The sequence below is a fragment of the Psammomys obesus genome, unplaced genomic scaffold (genome assembly GCF_907164565.1).
Source record: "Psammomys obesus unplaced genomic scaffold, mPsaObe1.curated_primary_1811, whole genome shotgun sequence".
NCBI lineage: Eukaryota > Metazoa > Chordata > Mammalia > Rodentia > Muridae > Psammomys > Psammomys obesus.
In genome coordinates, this window is record NW_026596162.1 from 4,642,625 (window position 1) to 4,669,522 (window position 26,898).

Consider the following 26,898-nt stretch of genomic DNA (forward strand, 5'->3'; position numbering starts at 1 on the left):
AACAAATACATTCATACGAATGAGGTGAAGTTTACCTTCATCTGATGGGTGAAGAAGCAAAGGCTGTGCCATGGTGACAAGCAGACTTCTAAAATCAAGGCTGAGATGATGAGCTGGCAACAGGCAAAAGGTGCTATGTGAGGAAAGTAAGAGGGCCAAAGGATGTTATTCTATTAAGGACTGGGAAAGCTAATGAGTCTGAAGCACAAATGCTCACCATTCCAGGAGTTCAAGACAGCATGATGAAGCACAGATTTAAGTTTTTTTCCCACTTAGAATAAGGGACCTATAAAACAATCATTATAATATTTGATGACTAAAATCCAAGCAGAGCTCCTTACCTTAGACACTTCCATGATGGCAGGCTCGGCCAAACATACAGAACAAAGAACAGGTTAAACATCCATTAAGATATAACAGAATTTTAAGAGTAACCATCACAGAACGTGATGGTCACCATTAGCATAAACACGATGGGTATTAATCACATTGATTAGGCTGAAAATGAAGAGTAACAGCTTTTATACACACATGCACTTCTGTGAATGCACGTGTGCATGCAAACACATGCTGTGAGCAGGCACACACACGTAGTGAGCAGATGCATATAGTAATTATAAAATGCCAGCTGAAAGGCACCATGCCCCAGCTTAGGCTCAAAACTATCCCAGTAATATGGCTCTGTTCTGAATGTTTATGTTCCCATATTCACCTGTCAAAATCCTAGCTCGCTAGTGGCAGCATCAGAAGACTGAGTTTTGGGAGTAGAGACCTCATGATGGGATTAGAACTCAACACCTGAGGACACAGCAAGCAGACACCATCTAGAAAGCAGGAGGCAGCCCTGTAGGTTTGCTAGCACTTTCAGTGTGACCTTCCTAGCACCCAAAACTGTCAGAAAAGAAACCTTGCTCTCTCTAAGTTATTCACACTGAGATCTTATTAGCAGCTGAGAAAAAAATGATGTCCAGGTCTGCCAAGTCTACCTATGTTTCTTAAATTCATCCCACTTCACCTCAACCCTTCAAACCAAATTTTATCCTTATATGACGAATTAGGATAATTTCATATAACTTAAGATGTTAACTTCTGTCCTTCAAATAAAAAAAAAAATCCAAATTAAACCCAAACACCACGCACACTATGACTTCACCCTGTGCATACAGGCAAAGATGCTTTCACAACATTTTTATATTCTGAGTGAAAAACCCAAGTTTTAAAGTGCACATTAAGCCTTCTGCCCATCTCCATTTTCTTCAATAACAAATTTTATTAAACATCATTTAAAAAAAAATCACAGGATAATTTTATTTATTATAAATGAATGCTATTTTCTCTAACCTTTAAATCATTAGTTCACTCTTATAACAGAGAAACAATTTAAATAACACCACCAACATGGAATTTAGTTGAAACAGCGTGCTACTACAGAGCACCGTGCTGTGGGTTGGAAGGATTTCCAGTCAGTCTTGCAACATGGCCTGTTTCCAGTGAAATGTTCAGGACACTGCTATGCAGCACTTCCCTTCATACTGTCTTTATTGCAACATGTCCTACGTGTGGGCTCTCGGTCGTTTCGGAGTTGGTCGAAAGTGTGTGTTCTGCAGAGGCTGATGCTACAGAATCTGCTTGTCAAGAGAGCAGCTTTCAAAGCCTTTGGTTTTTATCACAAGCCTTTGGGAAGTCAGTTAATGATTGGTCCCTTAGAGGTGTAGCTTATGTAGGCTAACACAGTGCTTACACAGTCTGTGCAAACGTCCTTGACTTTTTCATGTCCATGGTTTTGTTCATCAGATTGTACACGGATGGCAGTCTTATTTTATCCATATTTTTGCTATAAACATTGAGAAATATGCCAAGGACAACCAACAAGCCAGACCACACATACCTAAAAGAAAGAAATGAAAAAGCATTTACTAAAATTAACAAGGTAACACTTCACTGTTAATTAAGGCATGTAGTAGTCAGTCCATAATAACTTCAAATAAAAACTTGCTAGTAGAGGTCTAAAATAACAGTAGAAGAATCCTATTTTGGATTGAGAGGGGAGAGTTCACAAGGCTTGTTCCAGTTTGCTCTGCCCTGCTTTCTAGACTGCGTCAGGAGCTAGGGGACTGGCAGTGGATGGACGCGGAAGAGTGTCAGTTTCCCTTAGGGATGTAGCCGCGGGTAAGTTGCATATGCTCCTGTGCATGGTGCTACAACCAACCACACACAGCGCCAGTCAGACTCAGGAGTTAGCCAACAAGTACTTTAAGCTGGGATAGCAAGGTGGGGTGGGAGAGGAGAGGAGGTGTTACAAGAGGAAGAACCAGGAGATGGATTTAATCAAAATTCATTGTCTAAATGCATAGAAGTCTCAAAAAATTTGTGCTAAGTATTTTTATACAGAGAAAAGTTACTGAATGGGAGAGCAATTTGAACTTTGGAGCTATTGGCATATTCAAAGTCTAACCCTTACCAAAAGGCTTAAGAGTATATTTAAAATACCAGATTCCTATCTATCAAAGGCTAGACTGTACATCAACCTAGCACTCCAACTAGTTTCCAGTTAAGTGGAACACAGATGATAAGAAGGACAGTCTGCAGGAAGCAGAGGACACCATAATTTAATTACTGAAATATTGTAGTATGACAGGCAGAAAGAAAAGTTATGTATAGACAACCACCTGTAACACCCTGACGGGATTTTATTTTATAGTTTTATTTATTTATTTATTTTATTTAAAATTATGGATTTGTAAACTCGGTTTGAAATTGCAGTTACTGACTTATAATGTTCAAATGAATTACTTTCAAACACATAATAGATAGTAAAAAGATTGCTGAACCCTTTCACAAAACCCCACAAACTAAATCATTAGGATTTAACTTACAGACTATCTTTCTATTGTTTATTGTTGTGGAAAGACTCTATAAATAAAGATTTTACAGGCATGAATTCTGAACATGTAATTTATATATCTGCAAGTGAGAAAGAAACAGCCTTTGCTCAGCACATGCATCACTCCAACTCCACCAGAACCATGCACCTGATCAGTCCTTCTGCAGCGACTCCGCTCTGCCACACTGGCACACACACCAACAGTCAGTCAGTCATACTGGAACACACACACCACTGTCATTCGGTCACACTGACATACTCAGCCCATTAACTGTCAGTCCTGGAACAGACGCTTCACTCCACTCAGGCACACTGGACAAGCATCTACTAACAGTCATTCTGCATCACATACTCCCTTCACCTGCAGTCACATTTCAACAGGACCACATTTCCATGGGCTTTAGCTAGGCAATTTAAGTATATAAAATGACATTCAAAATAATTACTTAATTATAAAAAGTCTTAATAGCAAAAGATACTTAATAGGTAAGAGATTAGGATGAAAAGATTCTGTGTAGAGGAAAATAGGCTAACATATTAATGTATACATTAACACAAAGTAAAAGTTAGAAAACAGTTTTAAGACAAAATATGAAATACAGTATCCACATTTTGAGAAACTTGTATTTAAAAATACTTACTGAAACGTGAATGGTTTAGCAAAGAATATAAATGAAAGGACTATGGTCATTGCTTTTCTTCCTGTTGTCACTGTAGGGGAAAGATTTAGATGCACCTTACTATCTTGGCAATACTTGGAAATCATTTATTCCACAAATATTTATAGCTCTGTATATGCCAGAATCACTAAGGTACCAGAAACAATGCAACCAACCAACCAACCAACCAACCAACCAACCAACCAACCAACCACCCACTAACCAAATTCATGCTGCTTCAGAGGTAAAGCTTTAGAGAATTGGTATTGATCTAATCAAATGTCTAAGCACAACTGTAGTATGTGTTCATCAGCAGCCATAGGATGCTGTAGTCATGAGAGCCTTTCCCATGTAAGAAACTGTTAGATAAAGCAAGGGTCGTCCATTAAAAATATTGAAAGGTTCACTAGTGTCCGAGTTTTTTGTTTGGTTCTGAGACAGGTCTTGCCCTGTCTTGCTGATCCTGCTCCAACCTCTGCATGAGCTTCCAAGGCATGCTCAAACAATGGCTTACAGTACTTCGTCATGGTGACCTCTGTGGATGGTCCTGCTCTTTGCACATGTGTATAACACTTCCTCCTCCCACGCTGGTATTAACCGTCAACCTCCGCTGTATGGCCTGAGACAGCCAGGCAGAGGAGCCACCCTTCTCCATCCTAGCTCTCTACACTCACACTGCTTCTTGCAGTGACATACCTTATTCTCTTGCGTCTTGCTATACTAGCGCTCCTGCCACTTAACGTGCAAGTGGGAGTGAGTAACTAAAGAACTGGCCCTGGGAACACCAGTCAGGGCCTGATCGTCAATGACTGTTTTTCGGGCACCTATTTGTGCCGGGCATATGTTCCTGTCTCTCCTACACTTGGGTGCAGTCATATGACTTAGGCTGTGGCCAGGAAAATATGGGTACTTGTGCTGCTTTGAAGAATATGGCAGCTTGGAAGGTTTCCACCCAGAGGACATTATATCTGTCATCTTTCAGACTCCATTCAGCCGTCCAGCAGGAGGGTGTGATGGCAGGGAGGGAACTGAGGACCGTGGTGAAGACCAGCAGCTGTGGAGCCAGAAGACTTCATGGAATGCTGATTCCAGCAGGCTGTCACCCAGGCCATGTAACCTCACCACACTCACATTATCGTTTCCTGAGTTTATGGTGCCGGCTGTTAGGACTGAGGTGAGACTAACATCCAGAATGGTGTCTAGCACACAGCAAGGGCTCTCTGTTCTACCTTTTATTTGACAGTGAAAAAATCTCCTGCCTCCATCATGGAGGCAAGTGTGCATTTGCAGCTCTGGAAAGCGAAGCAGCACATGCAGTTATGGCTCCCCTCACTCTGCTCTACGTTTCTCTAAATGCATCAAACACAACCATCGTTCCTCTACAATGCAGGCACAGACACATTCATCCTTGCCCAAGAAAGAAACTGATCTGGGGCTAGTGTCAAGGAGCTTCCGCATGAAAGGCTCACAAACCGTAAAATGCACCTGCCATGGTTTAAGTGCAACAAAAACTGGAATTTCGGCAATCAATTAAAAGTATACGAAGTTAGTATTTTCCCTGGAGGGGTTTCACTCCATCATAGATTTACAGCAATTTTTTTCTAATGTGTTTAATGTTTTTCATGAAAATGTATATATTTAACATAAAAATGAAGCCTTCGGGCCAGGGATACAGCTTGGTGGTGGAGTGTGTGCCCCGCATGCTGAGGGCCATAGCTCTATCCTCAGCACTGCACAAAGGAAAAAAAAAACAAAAAAACAACAGAATCTTCAATACAAGACATTAAAAACACACACCATTTTCTTTACAACTCAAATCAAAACAAGCTACTAAAGCATGAGCTAGAGACAAGCCTTCTTTTCAGGGGACATAGTGCTCTTCCATTTGCAAAACTACACTGGAAACGTTAGCACATACTTCACAGTCTAAGCCAGCCTCCTACCTGTGACAGCGAGAAGAGCACCGAAGATTTTAATCAGGGCCAGAACAAAGGAGATTCCAAAGTATCCAGTAAGGGAAAACAGGAAGGCGTAGCCATAGGTTCGAATAGGGTTCTGCAAGGAGTAAAATGGCCTGTTAGAAAAATACAAAGCAAACCCTGAGGTATCAAACATGAAATCAAGGCACAGATTTTAATCAACCTCTGAGCAATAATAAGTCATTCCACAATGCAGTCAAGCAAACAGTATTTAGTTTTTATTTAATGGGGAAATACTGATGAAATGAAAAACCCTTGATTTGTACATTATGAACTTCTTAAAAATTAACTTACAGAGTAGAGAATGGGTAAAAAAAATTAAATATCAATCATTTCTGATCTGTAGTTATATTCAAAGAGTTATATTCAAAGAGTTAACAAATTATTATATCAACAGTAGCCTTTTTTGAACTAGGCAAAAACGGTACAGAAGAAATTATTAAATGTAAGATATTTATTTTTTTTAATGCGTACCTTTGAACAAAATGCCACGGCAGGGCCCAGTCCACTAGTGCATGACAGCCCCAACAAAATGTACACAAAGCCGATCGAATATGAATACAGCACCTGGAGAGGCACAAGTACAGCAGAAAATGACTGTCACACCTGAAGGGGGAACTGAAGGATTGAATACACGTGATAATTAATCTGCTCATCAATGCTACAAAACAAAATATCCTTAAAGCAACATTATCATTGCTTGATGCCTGAGGTTTTTAGAAATAATAGCTAATTCTAGATGGCCTATGGATCAATACCTAGATATATAGTATTATGTAACAAAAATCCATGGCCATATGGAACTTCCATATATGTTTACATTTTACTCATTTCTCAACTAATTGCTAAATTTGAAGCAGATGTTAATTGTATGCTTCCAAAAGCACAAACATGACAAAATCCTTGAAGCCACTTACAAGACGTGGTAAAAAAAAAAAAAACCTAAACACTGGAGTGTGCAAAAGATATGAGGATCACCACTGTAATTTCTCCACTCACTTTTCCCTGCAGCTTATTAGCCTGCTCACAGAGGGATATGCCCAAAAGCCTTTAACTGAGGCACCTGCCACAGGTCAGCTAAGTAACCCCCTATGTGGGCTACGACCCTGACTTGTCACAGTAAGACCTTTGACTTTGAAATGAAGACATGGAAGCTTCAAATAGTAATTTTGTCCCAAAGAAGAGCTAGGAAGTATCCTGGGACAGGAGCCGAGGCTTCAGTTTAAAGCCTGCCAACCTTTGTGCTGTCTTGAGTTCCCAGGTGACCTGAATGGTCTTAATTCTGACCCCATCTCTACCCTAGCAATGAACAGTAGTGAGTGTTAATATCTGCCAAAGTTCAAGTTCCTGTTAATTGAGATGCTACTTATGATGGCCCATGCTGTGTCCAGACAGCCAGGGAACATATTTGCTTCAATGGAGGGTGTTATATCTGATCAGCAAAGCAAGTGTGTTTTCACTATCTCTCATTCACACACACACACACAAGCGCGCGTGTGCACACACTCACACACACACATTTTCCTATATAAAAGCAAAACCAGGGCTGGAGAGATGGCTCAGAAGTTAAGAGCATTGGCTGTTCTTCCAGAGGTCCTGAGTTCAATTCCCAGGAACCATATGGTGGCTCGCAACTATCTATAATGAGTTCTGGTGTGTACAACACTGCATAAACAAACAAACAAACAAATAAATAAATCTAAAAAAAAAAAAAAAACAAAACCAGAAGATATTTTATCTGAAGAATATTTTTAAATCCAGTGGATATTTAAAAGGAACACTTAAGATGACTGGAGAGACAGCTCAGGAATTAAGAATGTGGATTCCAAAGTCAGGCTCTCAGCACTCATGGTGGGTGGCTTACCATTGCCTGTACCTCCAGCTCTATTGGGGATCTTGACCTCTGGTGGTACCTACACAGTCATGTACTCATGGACAGACACACAGACACAGTCACACACAGACTTTCTCTCTAATTTTATACAATTAAAAATAAAATGAAAATGTTTTTCATTTTACATTTGAAAAAAGGAAAGCCATACCTTGGCTTTATACTGAAAGAATCAAGTATACAGATGCCATACCCCTAAATTAGAATTTAATGCTCCATCCATTGAGAGTTCTAGTTTATGTGAGGGTATGAACACCTAGCAAACTGCTGGTAGAGAAAATCTTGAAAAGGAACAGAAATGGCTAGTCCCAACGAGGGGAAACGAAGGAAGCTGCACACGTTTCTATGGGCTGAGGCAAAAATCAATTTTAGAGAATTCATTCAATTCTGAGCCCTGTGTGAGGAATGTGAGATTTTTTTTTAAGGCATCTAAAACAAGTGGGAAGGGGGCAGTGTTTAATTAACAGAATTGGGTTTTAGCAGGATTAATTTAGTAAGAGATGAAAATCAGAAAACATGATTCACTATGCAGCATGAATGAAAATTTTAAAATCTTGAGTTGGAAGAACCTTTGACACATGGCCAGAAGCCATCAATAAGAATTATAAACTCCACATTGAGTTTATAATACAAAGAGAAATATAAACAGAAGAAAAACAATGTCATAGCTTTTTTTAAACAGATAGAAGATTACAGAAATTAATGAGAAAAATATTGATCAGTCATACAATAAGCTGTTAGCACTGACAGGTTTTCTTCTAACCCTCCACAGCATTCTCAGCGTTATGTTCAGAAAAACGAAGTGGATTAAAATGCACGTTAAGTCTTCGACACTGCAGCTATTTCATAAACTCAGCCTGGCGCCTTACAGACGCGAGGGATGCACAGGCCGCTCACCATCTCAGAGTTGGAAGCGTTGTGCAGCTTCATCGCTTTCTCCTGAACGTTCCCAATGACAGCGTCTGCACACAGCGCCAGGGAGATAAGCATCACACCTTCAAGGAATAAGAGAATGATCCTCTTTAAGCAAACTGACTGGAAGCAAGGTTGACCAGAAGTTTAAGTGCACTAAAAATCAAATGGAGACTTACTCCCATTTGGCTGGAATGCTGACTATTCTGTATAACTTGTTTTGGTAGACAATGGCTGAACATATAATCATAAAAAGATGGACACCAATAAACTGATTAATGCTGCCATCAGAACCACACTTCAGCATCACATCAAAGTTCTACTTTTAGCCTGGATGGCATGATGAAAGGAACAAGTGTAGAAACTCTTAGAGCTATTGGGATTGGTGGCTGCAAAAAATATTTGAGGGTAGAGAAACCCAAACATTTAGAAGAAAATCACACAAATAAAAAGTCTTCCTAAATGGTTCAATTTCAAAGAAACACATGGGAAGTTGCCAAGGTCATTTCTGTGGCATGGCGGCTGGACTGGAACTCTACACACTCATATTTGCTGTTTCCAAACTTTACAGGTAACATTTACTGAAAAGTACAGCTACGACTTAGGATCTTGGGAAACAACTGCAGTACCCAACCCTTTTGTAGTTTTACAGCCCTTCAGTTCCACAGCTGTCTCAGCCGGATCTAACCAAATAGTGATTTATTAGCCTGCGTCTGTCTCATCAGCTGGCCAAACTGTCTTGGTAACTGTTCACATAAGCAAGCCTCCCTTTCAATGTCCATGAGGATAACGTGAACAATATTGTCACACACTGAATGGCATCGCGCCTGCGTGATAGCACTCACTCCTAGGAAGCAGCATGCCGGCGTGCCACCCCAAGCTTCACGTTCAAAGGAAAGGGAGTCACAGTTTCATCTGGGGGTTTCAGTGGGCTCAGAGGCTTAACACATAAGCCAGCAGTTCTCAACCTTCCTAACGTCATGACTCTTAAATGCAGTACCTCATGCTGTGGTGACCCCAACCGTAACACTATTTCATTGCTACTTCATAAGTGCAATTTTGCTGTTATGAATTGTGATGTAAATATCCAATACAGGTTAGCTGGTAGGTCGCCCCTGTGAAAGGGTCGTTCAACCCCCAAAGGGGTTATGAGCCACAGGCCGAGAACTGCTGCTTAAAAACAAAGAGGGGACTAATGATCATCAATTTCTTTCAGGGAGTATGTCTGCATTCTAACTCAAAATGTGCCCATCGAACTCAGGAAAGACGAAGCTCCAGGTGCACAGGACACACCTTCCCTGGCTAGCTCGACCCTCTGTTGCTCTCCCACTGTTGCATGCGTACATTCTTCCTGATGCCACGTAAAGTCAAGACAAATGCAACTAACCCTTGATGCCCTTTACCCAAGAGCAGGACTAATTTGTTCTGGAGAGTTCTCGTCTCTCTTGATGTGATCTCTTTCAAACAAAGTCCCTTTTTCCTAATATTTAAACAGCACTGCAAATGGAGTATTGAAAGGAGTAAGGTTTGTCTTAATCTTTTATGGGAGTTTCATGTAGAAGGAATCTCTCGTGCATTGAATGGATATAACACCTGTCAATTAAAACCTACAGCCTATGCCTAAAGCAGGAAATAAGTGCAGAAAGGTTTCTGGGACAGAGGCATGTGTGTGAGATTCAGATGGCAAGATGTGACAATGGACACATGGTTCCTGAGCCCAGGTAACCAGCCATGTGGCAAAATGTAGATTATTGTAACAGGTTATTTTAAGTTATGAGTTAGTCAGAGAAGAGCAAAGCTATGTGGCCTAGATATTTGTAAATAATTATCTTGATTCTAATGAGTCGTTATTCTGTGAGCTTAAGGACGGGAAGAAAAACCACCTACAACATAAAGGCCTACTACAACAGTTTCATAAGTGGAGAAATTGCTTTTCTGACTCTATTGACTTGGAACAGCACACACAGCCACAAGGTTACCGTTCTCTACCCCTGTGCTGCTTTCAACACTTGCTGATCCAGAGATTAATCTTGTGTGTAGCCATACGGAACCTTATTTATGCACACACACTGTTGAGTCAGGGCATGAACAGGTCATCAAAGAGAAGAAGGCAACAATGTGCATCAGAGTCCAAAACACAGAAAGATTGATTACACTGTTTTTCTTAAAGGTTAATTTTAAACAGGAGAAGGATACAGTGTGTAAACACAATGAATGCATAGTTTTAAATCATCTCAAAGCACACTGTTAATCTGGTCACAGGTTAGGGGAAAATGTGATTCCTAAAGGCAAGCTTCAAACATCATGGAAAATTGTTCCATCTTCTACCATCTCGTTTTTCCTCACACCAGCTCTGTAGGAGGCGAAGTGTTCTTTTCACCCTATTGGAGGATGGCAAAGGGCCTGCAAGTCACTCATTCTTGGTTATGTTTTTGGTAACTTTAATTTTGCTCACTGCAAATTTGTGCCTTCTTTAGAGAACAAGAAGAGCCAATAATGTATGTTCTCAAGTATACTCTTGATGTGAAAGTCTGTGATGTAAAAATGAAGATTTCCTGTAAATTTCTGACCCTGGTGGTAACAGCTGCTACCATAAGCATTCTCTGAAATCAAGCAGTGAGGTTCCAATGGAGCTGAGGCACGAAGGTCCCTCAGGACTGTGGTTGTTCTGTGGCTCTTACCCCAAGAGGCTCAAATGGTTATATTTAAACATATTAGCTCAGGTTGGTTAATTATGGCTAGTAAAGCTGACTGATAACTGGTCTGCTTCTTGAGAACAACTGTGAAGCTACTGTAACCAATACCTTTGTAAAAGAAATGATTAGTTTATACTTTGTGCTTGCTGGCATTCCAATATTGCCTTTCACTTGTTTCCTTAGGTGTTTTCTTGTTTTTGTTTTTCTGATCTATAAACTTTAAATGCTACTTTAGTCAAGATACATGATGTGATAACACTGTGCTCTCAGTAAAACTTTTAGTACCTTTAGGAAAATACTGTATATAAATAATGTAAAGTAAATGTTCCAAATACCCATACACGATTTATCTGGTCATTAAAATAAAAAGAGGATTCTAATGTTTATTCTTATCCCTGGATATGCTGTAACACTTATTTGGCTTTTGAAAATCATAAACTTCATTCGAAAAGTTAGCACAGCACAAGTAACAGTTCTATTCAGATTACCATCCTGACTGCCCCACAATTCCTGTGTGTATGTACAGATCAGAATGACTACCTCTCACGTCTAACAGCTAATGAGGTAACTGGGAGCCTCCTGTCATGAACAGTGTTTTATCTCTAGAGTTTTGTACTGTTACTACAATTTAGAATGTCTGAAAGCCTTGCTAAGTGCGAGACTCATGGTCATCCTGCCATCATTTAAAATCCTCATGCAATTTTACAAATTCTTATTCAAAATACTTAGGAATACAAATACATTCCTCACCTGTCAGATTAAAGTTTGGTGCAATTGTGCTGTCAGCCAGGGTAAACCATATCAGGCCAAGACTCATGCACACTGCAGCAGACACATCTGCAAAGTTGTACCGCTTTCCTAGGTAAGACAAAGGGAAGCCAGCCTCATTATGCAAAGACTTACAGTCTACAGTCAGATCACAGTGCCTCACCAAGCCGAATAGGGACATGCTGGTCATGCCCAATGCTCCAAACATAAAGAGCACTCAGATCAAGGCACACGACAATCTCAGGAGGTTTAAGATTAAACCAGGCACCACATGTTCTTGTAAAATAGAAATGAGATCTTATTTTATCTATCACGATGGGAAAACAAAACAAAACCCAAAGGCACACATATGCATTGCTTAATGATGGGGATGTGCCCCAAGAACACACCTGAGGATTCTGTTGCCTGACATCAGGACACTTACATAGACTGAGATGGCCATGATGTCACTGGGCAAATTTATCTCACAGGAGCATTTTCACATACACAGTCTCCTGGTGACCAAAGCTCCCTTACACACTACATGACTGCAATTTGTGAAAAGTATTAAGAGTTAAAGGTATATGTTCCAATTTTAACAATTTGTAGAAATGAGTATGCCTTTTACTTAATAAAAGGCTACAGATTTTCTTGTAGTTTGAAAGTCGGAGGCAAGAGAGTAATAGTCCTGGCTTTTTTAAAAATCACTTATAAATACCATATGAACATCCTTAGGCAGGGGAGAAGTCACTCATTTTCCTCTGCCTCTATTTAGAAAATGGTATGTATTTGAAATTCTGGTAAAGATTCTAGGAAATATATGTGCCTAATCAGAATTGTTAATGGAGACTGAGGTATTTCTTCCACACAAACAGCCACTATCCTAAGATGTCCAGTGAGGTGGCTGACACATTTCCACTGTGAAAGGTCAGCTCTGGGAAGGCACACTGTGAGCAGGCTGCCTAAGCCCTCAGTGCTGGAAAGAGCCTCAAGACAGGGACCAGGTAACAAGTTGATCCAATGCTTGTCGCTCTAACTGCCTCCTCTTCCCACCCATCCTGACCCAGACGGGCTCTAACTCATCAGAGCTGGTGCAGGCAGGGAAGAAGTGGGTCCGCTCATGCGGGTTCATTCAGGCAGTCTTCACTATGTGAATACAGCATTGTGGGGAATGCATTAAATTCTGAGATAAAATAATAAAACAAAACACTGGCTTTTTTTTTTTTTTATGAACCTCAACTACTACAATATGTTAGAGAAATACCGATGCTTTTATGACCCTATTTTTACTTGATACTACACTATTACAACATCTAGAATGTTTAAAAAAATTGTGGACATTTACTGCTTTTCCTAATGCCAGATGCCACAACATAGTTGTGTGCTTCAAACAGTATAAAACGTATCATTACTGTACCTTGAATAAAAACTCCTCCTAGCATAACAGGAATCAGTTTGCAGCACTTGAAGATGACTTGGGTGGGGTAATTCAGGTAGCCCAAGGAAGTGTTTGATAAGCCCATAGTACCCACAGTTAGAAAAGCTATTATCATGTAGGTTTTTCCTGGTATTCTGGAAGAGACAATTTTTAAAACCTTCATTGTGGGACCCAGTTTTATAGTACTTTAAAGATGATGGCTTACAGTGTGCTTCGCTGACTTCTGGTTAATGTTTCTAGAAATACACATTTAAAAAGCATTACTTTCAAGTTATAACACTATTTGTACATGTATTGATAAAAATCACAATATATTTTACTGAATCATCAATGAGGAATCTCAACTGTGTTATAATAGAGACTCAATGAGATTTCAAACTGATATATAAATGCTAATCAAAGATTTTTTTTACAGTAGCTCTAGGTTTAGAAAAATTATCTTGATTTAATTCATAAAAGAGATGATTTAAAAAAAATTATGGGCCTCTACAATGGTAAAAGGCCCAGTCACTAAGGTTGTACGCTAACATTTACAGTGGTGCTGTCTCCTAGCTTTCCCATCCAGCATTAGGAAAATCTGACCACCACAACGGTCGAAGAACTTCTCCAGAAAGGGCTCGACTCCATGCGGGATGTTAACAATCTACTGTATAAACCACCTCTATTTTCTACATTACAGCAATCGGCTTCGGGTAAAGTTTCTGATGCTGTTTTTGTAGCCTTGAATTTGTAACTTGGCTCTACCAGGGTTTCCTGAAGGAGATTCTGAATGTGTTATCTTTAGAACTTTAAGCCACTAATATGGGTGTATACTCACTCTTGAGTAATTAATAAGTTAAAATAATAATCTGGTATACTGGTGTGATGGACACAAAAAGGCCCTAGTCACTTAATTATGCTGTACCTTTACATGCAATTTACATTTAGGCATTGGTACTGGCACTCAGGCATAAGAGTATACTTCCTTTTTCTCTTTTCTTCCTTCTTTTCTCTGTAACAGGAAAACCTTTAGCTTCTTCCGACTGACTTCTTGCATGATGAGATGTCAGGCATGTGCCACCAAGCCTGGCATAAGTGGTGGTGGTGACTGAACCCAAGGCCTTATGCATGCCAGGCAAAGGCTCTACCAACTGAGCTAAAACCTAACTCTACAAATCTTTTATATGGGTAGATAGATATGCACTAAAATAGTTTACTGAAAACTTCAACTGGAACACATTACTTACCCTCTCAACTCTGAGGTTTTTCCTTCGTAAGTGCTAATATAGGAGTCTCCATTTAAAAGTCACTACAAAGAACCGGCCTGCGCATATGGTGTCCTTCAATTACTACAACTGTATTTCCTCAGTGTCCCTGCCATCTGCCCAATCACTGTCCTTATCAGCAAAGGAGGAACCATCACTCTCCTGGCTAAGGATACAAATCACAACCATCAAATTTCCTCAAAGATAAACTCTGAAAAATGGTGGCCAGAAAGCAAAAATTCCAGTCAGCAAACTTAGGAGAAATGGTTACAGAAGCATATTTACAGCAGAAAGGGGTTGTCCTAAGGCAGAGGGTCTAACCCCCCAGAGGAACTGGCTAGAGAACCTTATAAAAATGCCAGCCCTCCTCTAGGTCCTGCTTCCTCATGGGTAATGAGGAAGCAACAACAGCTAAAAAGTTGTTTGGTGAGCAAGAACATCATGTTTCAAGCATATAAGCCGCCTGTTACTCCTAAATCTAAGCAAGTCTAGAGTTCAGAGAATCCCCTAGCCTTCAGAGAGCCAATGAGAGCTCAAACCCTGATCTTTAAATCCTAAATCTCATTCTTGTGCTAAGTTAGCATTACTATACAGATCAAGGGAGAAAAGAACTAAGCAGAGTGTAGGCCAAAGGCTAAGTCAGCAGCATTCAAGGAAGTTCAGAAATCATGTATGTTAAAGACAAAGCAGCCCTGTGGCTGGACAAGGCTCTGTGGTAAAGCACCTCTAAAGACAATGTGCCTTTTAAAGAAACAGCTTCAGTTCACAACTGTACTGACTTTAAATCTAAAGACTCACCCTTCAAAATCTTTCCATGTTCAAATCAAATGCAAGTTTTATTTTTATTTTCAAATATCTGATCACATGGCTAGAAAGCTGAGATAAAGTAGCCTGCACCATCTCTCATCTGGCTGGCCATCTAGGGAGGAACTTTTCAGCAGGCTGGCAGACACTGGGGGAAGCTTCCTTCTCAAACTCAGCAGACAGGAGCAGTACCCTGACTTCTACTCTGAAGCAGCACTTTCTGAGAGATAATGGATCATCAGCTCCTCACTATTAGTCTTGGCAATTCTACTTACTTTCTAGCCTATCACCCATGTTTTATCTTGAGTTTTATAGCAAGCATGAAAGCAATTCGGATGATATTCTCACACTTGAGTACTTAACTACAGCTGCTGTAACAATAAACCAGCAGAACAATTAAATCTATAAAGAAATTTGTTAGACTCTTCCAGTAAGAACCTTGTGTAAATGGATTTGAATATTTCAAAATTGAATAGTTACCTACATATGCACTTTAAAACAATTATATGTAGAAAAATAAAAAGCTGTGATTTTTAAGACATTAAACATTTATACAAAAGATGGAATGTCAGCATTGCCTTTATTATCTTTTAGCTGTCCCACAGATATATGAATATATGCATCCTAGACATGATAAAAGGATAACTACGCTTCATTTACTTCCAAACTGCATGCCCACATTCTTAACTACCTTCTGTTTATGGTCACAGTATTACTGTATTTTGTTTTATACACCATTAAAGATAAACCAATGTATTTTTTTTCAAATCTATATGGTTACTAATTTAAAAGATTTTTCAAATAAGAGTTCTGCATTTAACCAAAAGAAATGTGTTCCTTCAATATTTAGGAACGCAGATTTCCAAGCCAAGACAATGTGGGAAACGGGCTCGTAAGCAGAAGGGAAGCTCATGGGGCTGGGAGTTAAAAAAGGAAGGGTGGGGTAAAAGCCTGCACATGCGAAACTGCCATAGAACAAACCAAATCAATTAAAAGAACAGAAATACTGGACTGTCAGATAAGGCAGTATTAGTAGCTGTCTCCTTGTGACTTGGTGAAGAAACAGCAGTATAAAAAAAGATTCTATTTCAAGACTGTGTATATACCAAGAACTAAGTCAAGACAGCTGTGGCTGCTGTCTGGTGGGAGTAGGGGTGGAGAAGAAGCCTCATCCAAAAGGGTAGTCAGTCCTGGTGAAGACACAGCTCAACCCTTGAGAAAAGGCCAAAAAGAGCCTGATTCCATATGGGTTTTGGTGAGAGACTGATGTTTCATGTAGACAGGTCAGTGCTGAAGAGGAATCCCACTGAGAGGGCAGTGGCTGGGTGCCACTGAGGGAACGCAGTGCTCAAAATTTATCTACTTGGGTGGCCTGAAAGCCACCAGAGAACCAGAGAACCCGCTGTATGTCTGAGAACTCTGAAGTCCCAGCAGGCTGCCTGACATTCCTCCAAGGGAGCAATGAACATTCAAGAGGGCTGCAAAGTATAGGTGCTTTGTCTGCACAGACCTCAGAGCTGTGTGTGAGCCATGTTCCTAGCACACTTGGAAGATGGCCCCTCCAAGCAGAATTTCAGTGACATCAATACTAGCTAAGGAGTTGTAGGATGGTGGGGGTCTGCCCAGCACAGACTACAGAGATTCTACTATGTCAACAAGATCTACACCAAACAAGTGTTCACTACCACACAAACCACAGCAAGGACAACAGGCCACAAGGCCACTTTCCTCTGGCAGCAAGAAATTAACAGAACCCACAGAGAGGTGGCCACGGCTGCAGCCTTCCATCTTCAACCTTTTCTTTCTTGGGTACATTTTATAGTGTTTTCATTTTATCATATTTAAAATAGATACATGTTTTTACTTTTCTCCTTCATACATTCATCTAATTCTGGTTAGCCTTTTATTTTCATTACTATGCAAGCATTTTTCTTTTCTTTTTTTCCCCCTCACTTTATATCTCCTATGTTTTCCTCCATTTCTTTTAGCAACACTCTGACCTTATTTTAGGAAACAAATACACCCATCTTTTTATTTTTTTATTCTCTTTCCTAGTATTTGTCTAATTTTGCTTTTGATTTTTCTCATTATTAGAAAATCTTGTTTTCTTTAAATTTTTTTCTCGTTCCTTTTGTAACATTCTATTTCCTTTTCTTTATTTAACCTTGCTTCTTTCCTACTGCTCCTCCTTTCTAGCTCAATCATTCACTATTTCCATATTTTACTACAATCCTTAACATTATAGCAATCCTACATTAACTTTTGCCATTGTCGGTTTTACGTCACTGGTGATATGTGAGCTGTATTTAACCCCCTTTGATGTTGCTGCTGTCACTGTGGTTTGTACTGGGAATCGACCCTTCAAGAAAGACTGCTTAAAAAGATGATCTCCAGATAGAACTGGAAGGGGTACCCAACCCAAGAGGTGTGTTGCACGGCTACAAAGAAACACACACACACACAAATGCACATACACAGGGGAGAGCGCGCAGCATGACTTCAAAAGACTAACTCATTTACTGAATTCAATGATATTGCTGAAATGGTGTCAGATGAGTCTTTAAGAGCATAATAGTCAAAATGACAGGTGATCTTAAAAAGTATGCAAACAAGCAGCAGGATAAAACCGAGGACCTGGAGTGGAGCCAGCAACATTAAAAAGGTAGGGGTGGTGGTGGTAAGAAATTCAGCAGTATGGATGGGAAGTTGGGTAAGGGGGAAAATCAACAAAGAAACTGAGATTTTGAAAAATATAAAAAGGAAACAAAAGCCAGTGGATCAAATAAAAAAACAGTGGAAAGCACTGACAAGACACCTGACTAAGCAGAACAAAGAGTTTCAGGGACAGAGGTCACAGAAGACAAACATCACATTCACTGCTAAAGAAAGAAACGAAGGGGTGTGACCGCAAAGTCCAAGAGCTCTGGGATCCAAGCAAAAGACCAAACCTAAGAACCTGGGGAGGAAACTTAGGTAAGAATGACTGGCACACAGCCTATAAAACCAGAGCAGAAAATGTCACAGATCTAGAGAACAAAATGGACATCCAAACACAAAAGGTCATTTAGAGTCCCAAACAGACATAACCAGGTAAGAATGTCTCCATGGCATACAGTAGCCAGGACAACAAAAACACAGAAACAAGCTCCAAAGAGGAAAAGGAAAACAAAGCTTACCCACAGAGACACAAACATCAGAGTAACGCCAGAACACTAGCAGCTTCAAGCCAGGAAATCATGGAATGACACAGTTCAAATCTGCTGACCCAGTGGCTACATTCAGCAACGCTATCTTTGAAAACTGATAAAGAAATATGAATATTTGAAGATAAGAGAAAATTAAAACAGTTCATGATCACCAACTTAGCATTCCAGAAGATACCTAAAGGAATACTATACACAGGAAAGATGAAGAAGCAGTCTCAGTCAAGAGAAATAAGAAAGTATGACTTTCACTAGAGGAACAGATAGGAAAAGAGAACTCAGAAGTAATCATCATGTCCAATGCAGTAAAACCAGCAAATCCCTAACAGTAGGAAAAAAGAACAGACAATAATCTAAGCAATACAATTACAGTGATTAGTAAACAGTTTCCAAAGAAAGATAAAGGACCTCAACAGTAGAAGACTTCAACTCATAATAAAGAGATACAGATCAGCTGATGTATTAAATACAGAAACTGCTGTTTCCAAGAAACATCTATCTGGAGGAGCCTCACAGCCTGATAGTCAAAGATGGAAGTCAACTGATCAAGCAAATGGAAACCACACACAAGGTGGTGTAGCTTTTTGATAGCTGATAACTTAAAATCAAATAAGGACAAACAGTAAAGAAAGTCAGCATACAGTAATAAAGGGAAAAACTGAACAGCAGTTATAACTATTGTAAATAAGTATGCATCAAACGCTATGGCTCATGATTTCATACAAATATTAACAAGCATAACTTCACTTAGGTATGAGTACAATATAGTGAGAGATTTCGTTACCAACTCTCACCTTAGATAGGCCATTCAAACCAAAAATCTATAAGCAAGCTTAGTTAAACTATGCCACTGGTCACCTCAGGAAGGTCTCGCTCAATATATACAAATCAATGTAACATACCACATAAATGACCTTAAGGACAGAAATCACAGGATTGTTTTAATATATTAGAAAATATCATGCACGAAGTTCAATACTCCTTCATGAGTAAAACTCTTCAAGAAGCTGAGAACAGAAGACTCATCAACAAAATCAAGGCTCTAAATGACAAACCTATGGGCAATTTTATACTCAAAGTGCTCAAAATCTTAGCTACTGGGCCAACAAGATGGCTCAATGGGTAAACTCACCTGCTACAAAGACTGACAACCTGGGCTTGTTCTCTGGGACTCAATGTGTAGTTCGAGAACTGGCTCCTGAAAGCTGTCCTCAAACCTACTCTCACTAAGCACATGCTGTTACACTCAAGCTTTCTCTTCCTTCCTCTCTCACACAAACATAATACAAAGAGAAAGAACTAAAAGAAACACAAACAGGAAAGGGAAAAGTCAAATCATCCTTATTTGTACACAATCTGACCTTATATTTAATGAACTTAATTTCCTGAATTTAGGTATATGATATTTATGAGGTACCTGAAATTAGAAAAGGGACAATGAGAATGGAGGAAGAGATCTTAGGTGGGGAGAAGAGAAAAAAAAGACAGGGTAATCAAATACCTGAGACATAAAAGCAGGAGAGGGGACTACCTACATGGAGGGAGGGGCAAGAGCAGAGCAGGTAAGATGTGGGATGGGGTGAGCTAGAACAATACAGACACATGTACATGAGAATGCCAGAATAAATCCCTTACTATTAACTAATCAAAAAAATAACACCGCAGATCTCAGCTACTAGGCACTTCATGACAAAGACAATGGGATATAGCTCACAAAACATTGACTTCACACTTCAAAAACTATTAGAAAACCCAATCCTGGTCTTTCACTGAGCCACGGCCAAGTTGGTATGTTTTATATCTTTCACTAGGCATGCTTACTTTGGTCAAGTCATGAAAATGTCTATCTGAGCATTGTGTTTGAGTGAGTGTGCTTAACTATGAATTGTCTCAAGCTCTATGTGATTTTGTGGCACTTAAAAAGGAGAATTTACTTTTCTTTTTCTGGTGCACAAAAGAAATAGATTTATTATTTTAAATAGGTAGTTTATAGTAATAAGGACTCATGATCAGATGTTAGCAGGAAACGTACAGTTCAAGCACATTCAGCAAGCTGACTTGTTTTTTTTTCCAGATTCAACTGATGCAAGTAATATTAACTCCCCAGAAAGCCAAACACACATACCTTCTCCTTTTGTCCTGAATGAGCTGAAGTTCTATTAGGCCAAATATGGAGTAAAATGCAAACTGTACTAATGTAAGGTACCAGCCGTAAGGCTTAAAGCCCTCCATTGAAAAGATCAACTCCTGTTAGAAAACAATGAGTGCTGTTAGGTTCAAGGCGGAGATGACTTCCAGTCAACTGTTAGAAGCACATTTAAGAGAAACTCCGCGTACTCCCAACTCCACTTCACCCCACTCCAGTCAGATCACAAGGCTTCATAAGATTACTTAGGCATGAAAATCAACAGAGAGGCAACTAAAATGCAACAGCTTCTTATGCGTCTCCATTAAAAAATAAAAAAGGACCAAATGAAAGTTGCCCCAAACAAAATAGGTGGCTATTTAAAGAATCCATGTGAAATACTTATTTCACTAAAAGCCAGGTATCTACAAGCTGTTTGTTGTTGTTTTTACAGGAACAGTGTTCATATTATAGCATTTTAAAAATTACATGTCAGATTCTCTAAAAATCTTCCTGGTATAGGGGATGTTTAATTTCCCTAAACACAGAGTATGTGCCTTTTTTTTTTTTTTTTCTTTTTTTGAGACAGGGTCTTGTGTAATACAGGCTAACCCCAAACTCACTACTTAACCTAGGATGACACTGAACTTCTGATCTTCCTGTCTCTATATCCACAATGCTAAGATCCTAAGCATGTGCGATCATCCTGTTTAAGAAGTGTTGAGACATGAACTCAGGGCTTAGGCGTGCTAGGCAAGCACTCTACCAAAAGAGCTAAATTTCCAGCTCCTAAATACAATATTATATTATGAAATAACATGTAGATAAATTACTAGTCAGCCAATAAGAAGTAACAAGTTAATAAGAAGTAGACACCGAACAATGCTTAACTCATTCTCTTTGTAAAAAAATCAACGTGTGTGTGTGTGTGTATGTTACTAGATGCTCAGAGGTTAAGAGCACTGTTGTTCTTGCAATGGTCCAGGCCCATTTTCTAACATCTATATGGGAGCTCACAACATCCTTTAATTCCAATCCCAGGGGATTCAATGCCCTCCATTGGCTTCTTTGGGCAACAGGCACACACGTGGTACACTTAAATTTATACAAGCAAAACACTCATACACATAAAAAAAAAAAAAATCAGTAAGTTTTTAAAGATATAAACAGAGCTTCAATTATCTATATTTTGTTAAATATTTATAAATTTACTTTCATAATTTTGCAAGCTAGCCTTTCTTTCCAATTTATGATATTTGGAGATAATTATTTTTACTCTCAGTAACCCCTTTAAGGGGCTATTATTCTAAAAAAATCTCAAGCCATGAGTCAATTGGTAGCCTGTAAATAAAAATACCAAGGTGAAGACAAGCAGTCAAAATGAACATGGACATTAAGCGCTAAAGTAACATTATTAACAAGTGACTACTTTTTACCTGTAAGTATCCATAAATTAGGTAAAATACAAAAACTCCAGCAACACATATGAAAAACTGTGTGAGCTTGTTAAACTTGCTGAGGTTTATGCCCAGCACCACAATGTCATCAACTGACTTGATGTGTGGTGACATTGTCTGGGTTTTGGAGGGCACAGTGATGGAGACATATTTCCTGGAGTTGTTGAACTTGAGGTCCATTGTTCCTGCTTTGCCACATTCAAGTCCTTCAACCTTGTCTTTGCTCTTTTCCACTGTTGGGTCTTGTCTTTCCTTTGCCGGCTGGGCCTAGAAAAGAAAATAAGCAGTTACGGCAAATCACTTGGCCTATGAAGTAACAGATTCAAATAACAATCCCAAGTACACTTTAAAAGTTATAAATGCAGCTGACTCTTTCTGGACATCAGTGTTACCATCCACACTCTAGCTCCCAAACAAGCAAATACAAGACCTACCTGACTCTTGCAGCATTGGATAGCATCACATTCATCTCCTTAGCAACCAAAACTAGGACTACACGGGCTAGTGTGCTTTTTTTTCATCTACTATATATCTAACTCTAATAAAATAAAAAGGAAAATCTTTTCAAATCATAGCCAACCTTGTAGAAGAATAAAGAAAAAGTAAAGCTTAGGGCCGGCAACCATACACTCTATTTGCTGGTCAAGTTGTAAAAATAAAGTCAACTGTGTGAGATTTAGCGACACCATTCTTAGCCTGAAAGATAAAAAAAAAAGTATGTAGTCCAGGCTGGGTAGGAAGTGACAGTCTGCCTTAGTGCCTTGAGCACTGGAGTTAAAAGCATGCACCACCCAACTAAGAAGAGTCTCCTACCCTATGGAGGAAATTATTCTACTTTAAAGTCTTTGGACTGTAAAAGGCAGAAAATATGACTTTTTTTTTTTTTTTTTTTTTGTCAGTGAAAAAAACTGTGATGGTACCATTGATGACTGTCAGTTTCTCTTCGAATTTACCTATATTGAAAATAATGAATTCCATGTAAACACTAAAGGAAGGGCGGAACCACAGAGAGCACACAGGAAGACTGTTTTCCCGGATGGTCTCACTGCTGGCATTCCAGGAAGTGCAAAACTGAGGGCAGGAGAAAATGAGTGTGACAGGGGGCTTCACTTAAAAAATATAAAAGAAACTGTCCTGTGATAGTTTGAAATGACAAGAACTAGAGTCACCTCTCAGTGACTGCTTCTAGTAAGCTAAGCTGAAGACATTAAGGAGACCTCATTCGTCCTACCAACAGGGCAAGGGTCTATGTGCAATCAAACTAGCAGGATGTAGGCACCAAAATATTCACATTATCCTACAGGGGATACCTGCCCTATGTCTACACTTTATGAATACTTTTCTGTGTGTGTGTCCTTTTCTTCATGCTTTCCTTCTTTATTCTGGTTTCCCTTGCCAAGTCTAAATTATTCTTATTTCCATAAGATTGTTTTAAGCCATGTTGTAAGACACCTTTGAAGTAGAATTTTCATGATAATCCATGTTTTAAATTGCCTACCTCCCATTGTCCTATTTCAATACTGAGGATAAAATGTTCTGAACTATTTTCTATGTGCACAGTGACAGAACACAGCCTCTCTTCCCTGATTTCTTTCAAAAAAAGGCCTAAACCACTCATCCAATCCTAAAACCAGCAGATTTCCAAATGTCCTAGTGTTCTGTGCATGGTGCCCTTTCTGCTCTCTGTCTTCTTTCTTTGGGTCAGATTTAAGTTCAGCACTGACACCCCTTCTTTGTGATAACCTCCTTGATCCTTCTAGTAAGAAGACAAAGCCCAAACCCTACTGGTCTCTACATCTTGGTATCTGACATGCATCTTTTAATCCATAACACCTTCTAGACACTCTCAGACCCCAGCTCGTATCAGCCCTCACTTGGACACAGTTTTGGAAGGACTACGGCATGGGCAACCTGGGGGTAGCAAAACTGAAAATGCATAGTAAGAACAGGGAGACAGTGTAGATAACAATGTTACTCTCAGGCACGCACACACACACACACACACACACAGAATGATTCTTATGAGACCTCCTTCCTACTGTTACTGACATCGGAATATTTCTCCAGAAGGCTTACCCTCTTCTAAAATGTTCTTAGTTAACTGAACTGCTGAGTGCACAGCATTAACTACAGCTAAGGGTGTAAGAAAGCACCCCATTCTGTGGAACTTTGAGGTCTGGGCATGGTGTCACCTGAGGAGTTATGGGCAAAGTAACGTCTCCGAGATTCCTGTTCTGTATCTCTACTGGAAAAAGTAAAATGTGTTGACTAAAGATTATTTTTGTGGAACCCATGAGACACATGTAAAAGCGTGTGACACACAGTGTGACAGCCCATGTGTGTTAGCTTTCATTATTCAGCTTTTCAGAAACACTGTGAAGTGGTCTGGTGTGCTCAGGTTGATTCACCCTCCTGACACGAAGCAGAAAACGGGGATCTGATTTCCCACCCAGGCTGCTCTACAAATGTCTCTTCTACTGCCTGATATATGATGCTACAGCACAATACAACAGTAACAACAACAAAAAAGACACTGAACTGAGGGACTCTCTTGTGCTCTAGTAAACATGCGATCAACATTGTTCCATTCCATTTCCCCGACCACTTTAACACTCTTACATACTTCCTGGCAGCCTTATGAGCTGCAGTTCCAGGCTGCACGTGCCGGTAAATACCTTCAGCACTACCCTTTTTAAACGCGTCCAGCACACCACTCGTCTCTCCTGAACCCCTACAAAGCAGTTGGGATGAACGAGGAAATGGATTCACTATCACCGCTTCCGTGATGCCTCAGTACTTCCCCCTCAAATGCCTGGCAGTTAGTGTGTGGTTTCACACTGCTGCCCTCTGCTCTGTCACTGTGCACATAGAAAATAGGCCAGAGCACTTTTCCCTGAGACACAGGGAAAATACATCACTGGTCAGAAAGCATGACTGATGAAGGCCTCTGTTACTCTCAAACTGTGATCTCTGATGTTTGCAACCTCACTTCTGTTTCTAGTATTAATATTTGACATTGTTATCTAAAGAATCAGAGCCAGCGCTGGAGAGATGGCTCAATGGTTAAGAATGTTTATCACTCTTGCAGAGGACCCACGTTTGGTTCCCAGCACCCATGTTAGGGGTTTTGCAACTGCCTGTAACTTTAGCTTCTGATCAGAATCGCATTCGTCTTATGCATATATCCATAAGTGTATGAGTGTACATGTATACACATAAACACACACACACACACACACACACACACACACACACACACACAATAATACAAATAAATCTTTAAAAATAAAAAACAAAAACCAAGGACAAAGTCCTTAAGGTACAGAGAAAAAGCCTAAACTACATAGAGAATTTAACACCAGCCTGGGCTACAGAGATCTTTTCTCAAACAAACAAAAACCCAAGAACAGGATTACTGGATTAAAAGTTTTCAAATCCAATAACCAATGCCTTGCTTTGCTTTAGAAATTCACAATAACTTCTGAGACTAAAACAGAAAGAAATCATGAAAGTGGAGCTCTGCCTTAAGTCTCTGCTTAAACCCAACACATTAACTTCAGCACAATGAAGGTAGAAATAACAGCTAAAATGGAATTAAAAGGAAGTCCTTACAGTAAGCACATACTGTAGACTAAAAAAAAAAAAATCAGAAACAGGTGATGTTGACTTACAATGACATACTGAAATAAAAGCTACTCATTTCTTAAAAAAAAAAAAAAAAAAAAAATCCGTGCGTACATGCCACAGATGGCAGGCACGTGGAGGTCGGAAGACAATTAGTGAAAAGTCGATTCTTTTCTTTCCTGGTTACAGGGACCAGGCTTGGGAGCAGGTGCTCTTACCTGTTGAGCTAGATCTAGCAGGCCTCAGCTTAGCTCTTAATCTAGTCTTTTTCTAAAATGCAAGATGAAAGCTAAAAAAAAAAATCTATCATGTGCACAGCCTGGAAAAAGACCCAACTCCACCCCAATTTGCCACACTCGGGCCGAACAATCTTCACGATCTCCATTGCAGTGTATGGAATAAGATTATAAAGCAGAAAAACAAGACTGGGATTTCTTCCACACACCTCACAAAGTGTGAGAGACTGGTGATTTCTGAAACTCTTCCCCCACCAAGGCTAAAATTAGGATTTAATCTATTCTTTAAACAGAAGTAATGCTATCTAAAATATTTTTCAAATGCTGTCAGTGTCTGTCCTCCCCCCCCCCCCCCCAAACTATTTCAACTCACTTAGAAGAAAAACGTTCAACTAAAATTCCGGATTCTGATAACGTACTGCAGAAGAAATGCAGGTGTAATTCTTCACAATACAAAACACAACAAACAACTCTTGAGAGCGTACTAACAAAATCAGTGTTTTGTTTTTCAGAAGAGGAGGAAGAGTAAGGGGAAGAAGGGTGGGCGGAGTAGGAGGAAGAGAACTCGGCTGCAAAGCCGGAAACCACACACCGGGAGTTCAGCGACATAAACTTAATAGCCCTGCAAGAATAGTCACTTCGCCGCAAGGCAAACAGGCATCGGGTAACGGCGGCACCGGACACAGACCCAGAAGTGGTTCTGAGCTGCAAAAACAGTCTAGGGAATCCGGGAGCCCAACAGCCTCCAAGCGCGGGAGAGAACTAGGGGGGTCTGGGCCGTGCTGTCAGGCCAGGACCGGGGACCCTCTTCCCGGAAGCGCGCGCGCCCCCGCCGCCCCCACGACGGCGTCCACCTTCTGCGCTGACACGGTGTGAGCGCCCACCCCAGTCCTGCCTGACCGCAAAGGCCCCCTCCCAGCTCCGCTACTGTCACCTCCTCCGCATCCAACTTCGCCTCGGGTGCTGCTCCGGCGCCGGCCACCGCCGCCGCCGCCGCCG

At 40.1% G+C, this 26,898-nt stretch overlaps 1 protein-coding gene across 1 annotated transcript; it reads right to left on the reverse strand.

The window, feature by feature from the left end:
• Positions 1–1,255: 1,255 nt before the first annotated feature.
• Slc35b3 (solute carrier family 35 member B3) lies at positions 1,256–26,892 on the reverse strand. The gene is made up of 10 exons (XM_055595268.1): positions 26,834–26,892; positions 22,019–22,306; positions 20,583–20,704; positions 13,186–13,340; positions 11,772–11,879; positions 8,311–8,408; positions 5,997–6,089; positions 5,487–5,598; positions 3,526–3,595; positions 1,256–1,888 (listed from the first exon to the last, which is right to left on the reverse strand). Exons 2-10 carry the CDS (start codon positions 22,217–22,219, stop codon positions 1,738–1,740), a joined length of 1,110 nt encoding a protein of 369 aa, XP_055451243.1. The 5' UTR covers positions 22,220–22,306; positions 26,834–26,892; the 3' UTR covers positions 1,256–1,737.
• Between the last annotated feature and the right edge of the window lie 6 nt (positions 26,893–26,898).

What these genes read in the sequence shown, in the direction of transcription:
- Slc35b3 (XM_055595268.1), bottom strand. Translation starts at nt 22,219, where the DNA reads ATGGACCTCAAGTTCAACAACTCCAGGAAATATGTCTCCATCACTGTG. An exon ending in ACCAAACTTTAATCTGACAG is followed by an intron (nt 8,409 to 11,771) that starts GTGAGGAATGTA and finishes TATTCCTTGAAG; the next exon opens with GTGTGATGCTTATCTCCCTG. An exon ending in CCGTGGCATTTTGTTCAAAG is followed by an intron (nt 5,599 to 5,996) that starts GTACGCATTAAA and finishes TACTCCTTGCAG; the next exon opens with AACCCTATTCGAACCTATGG.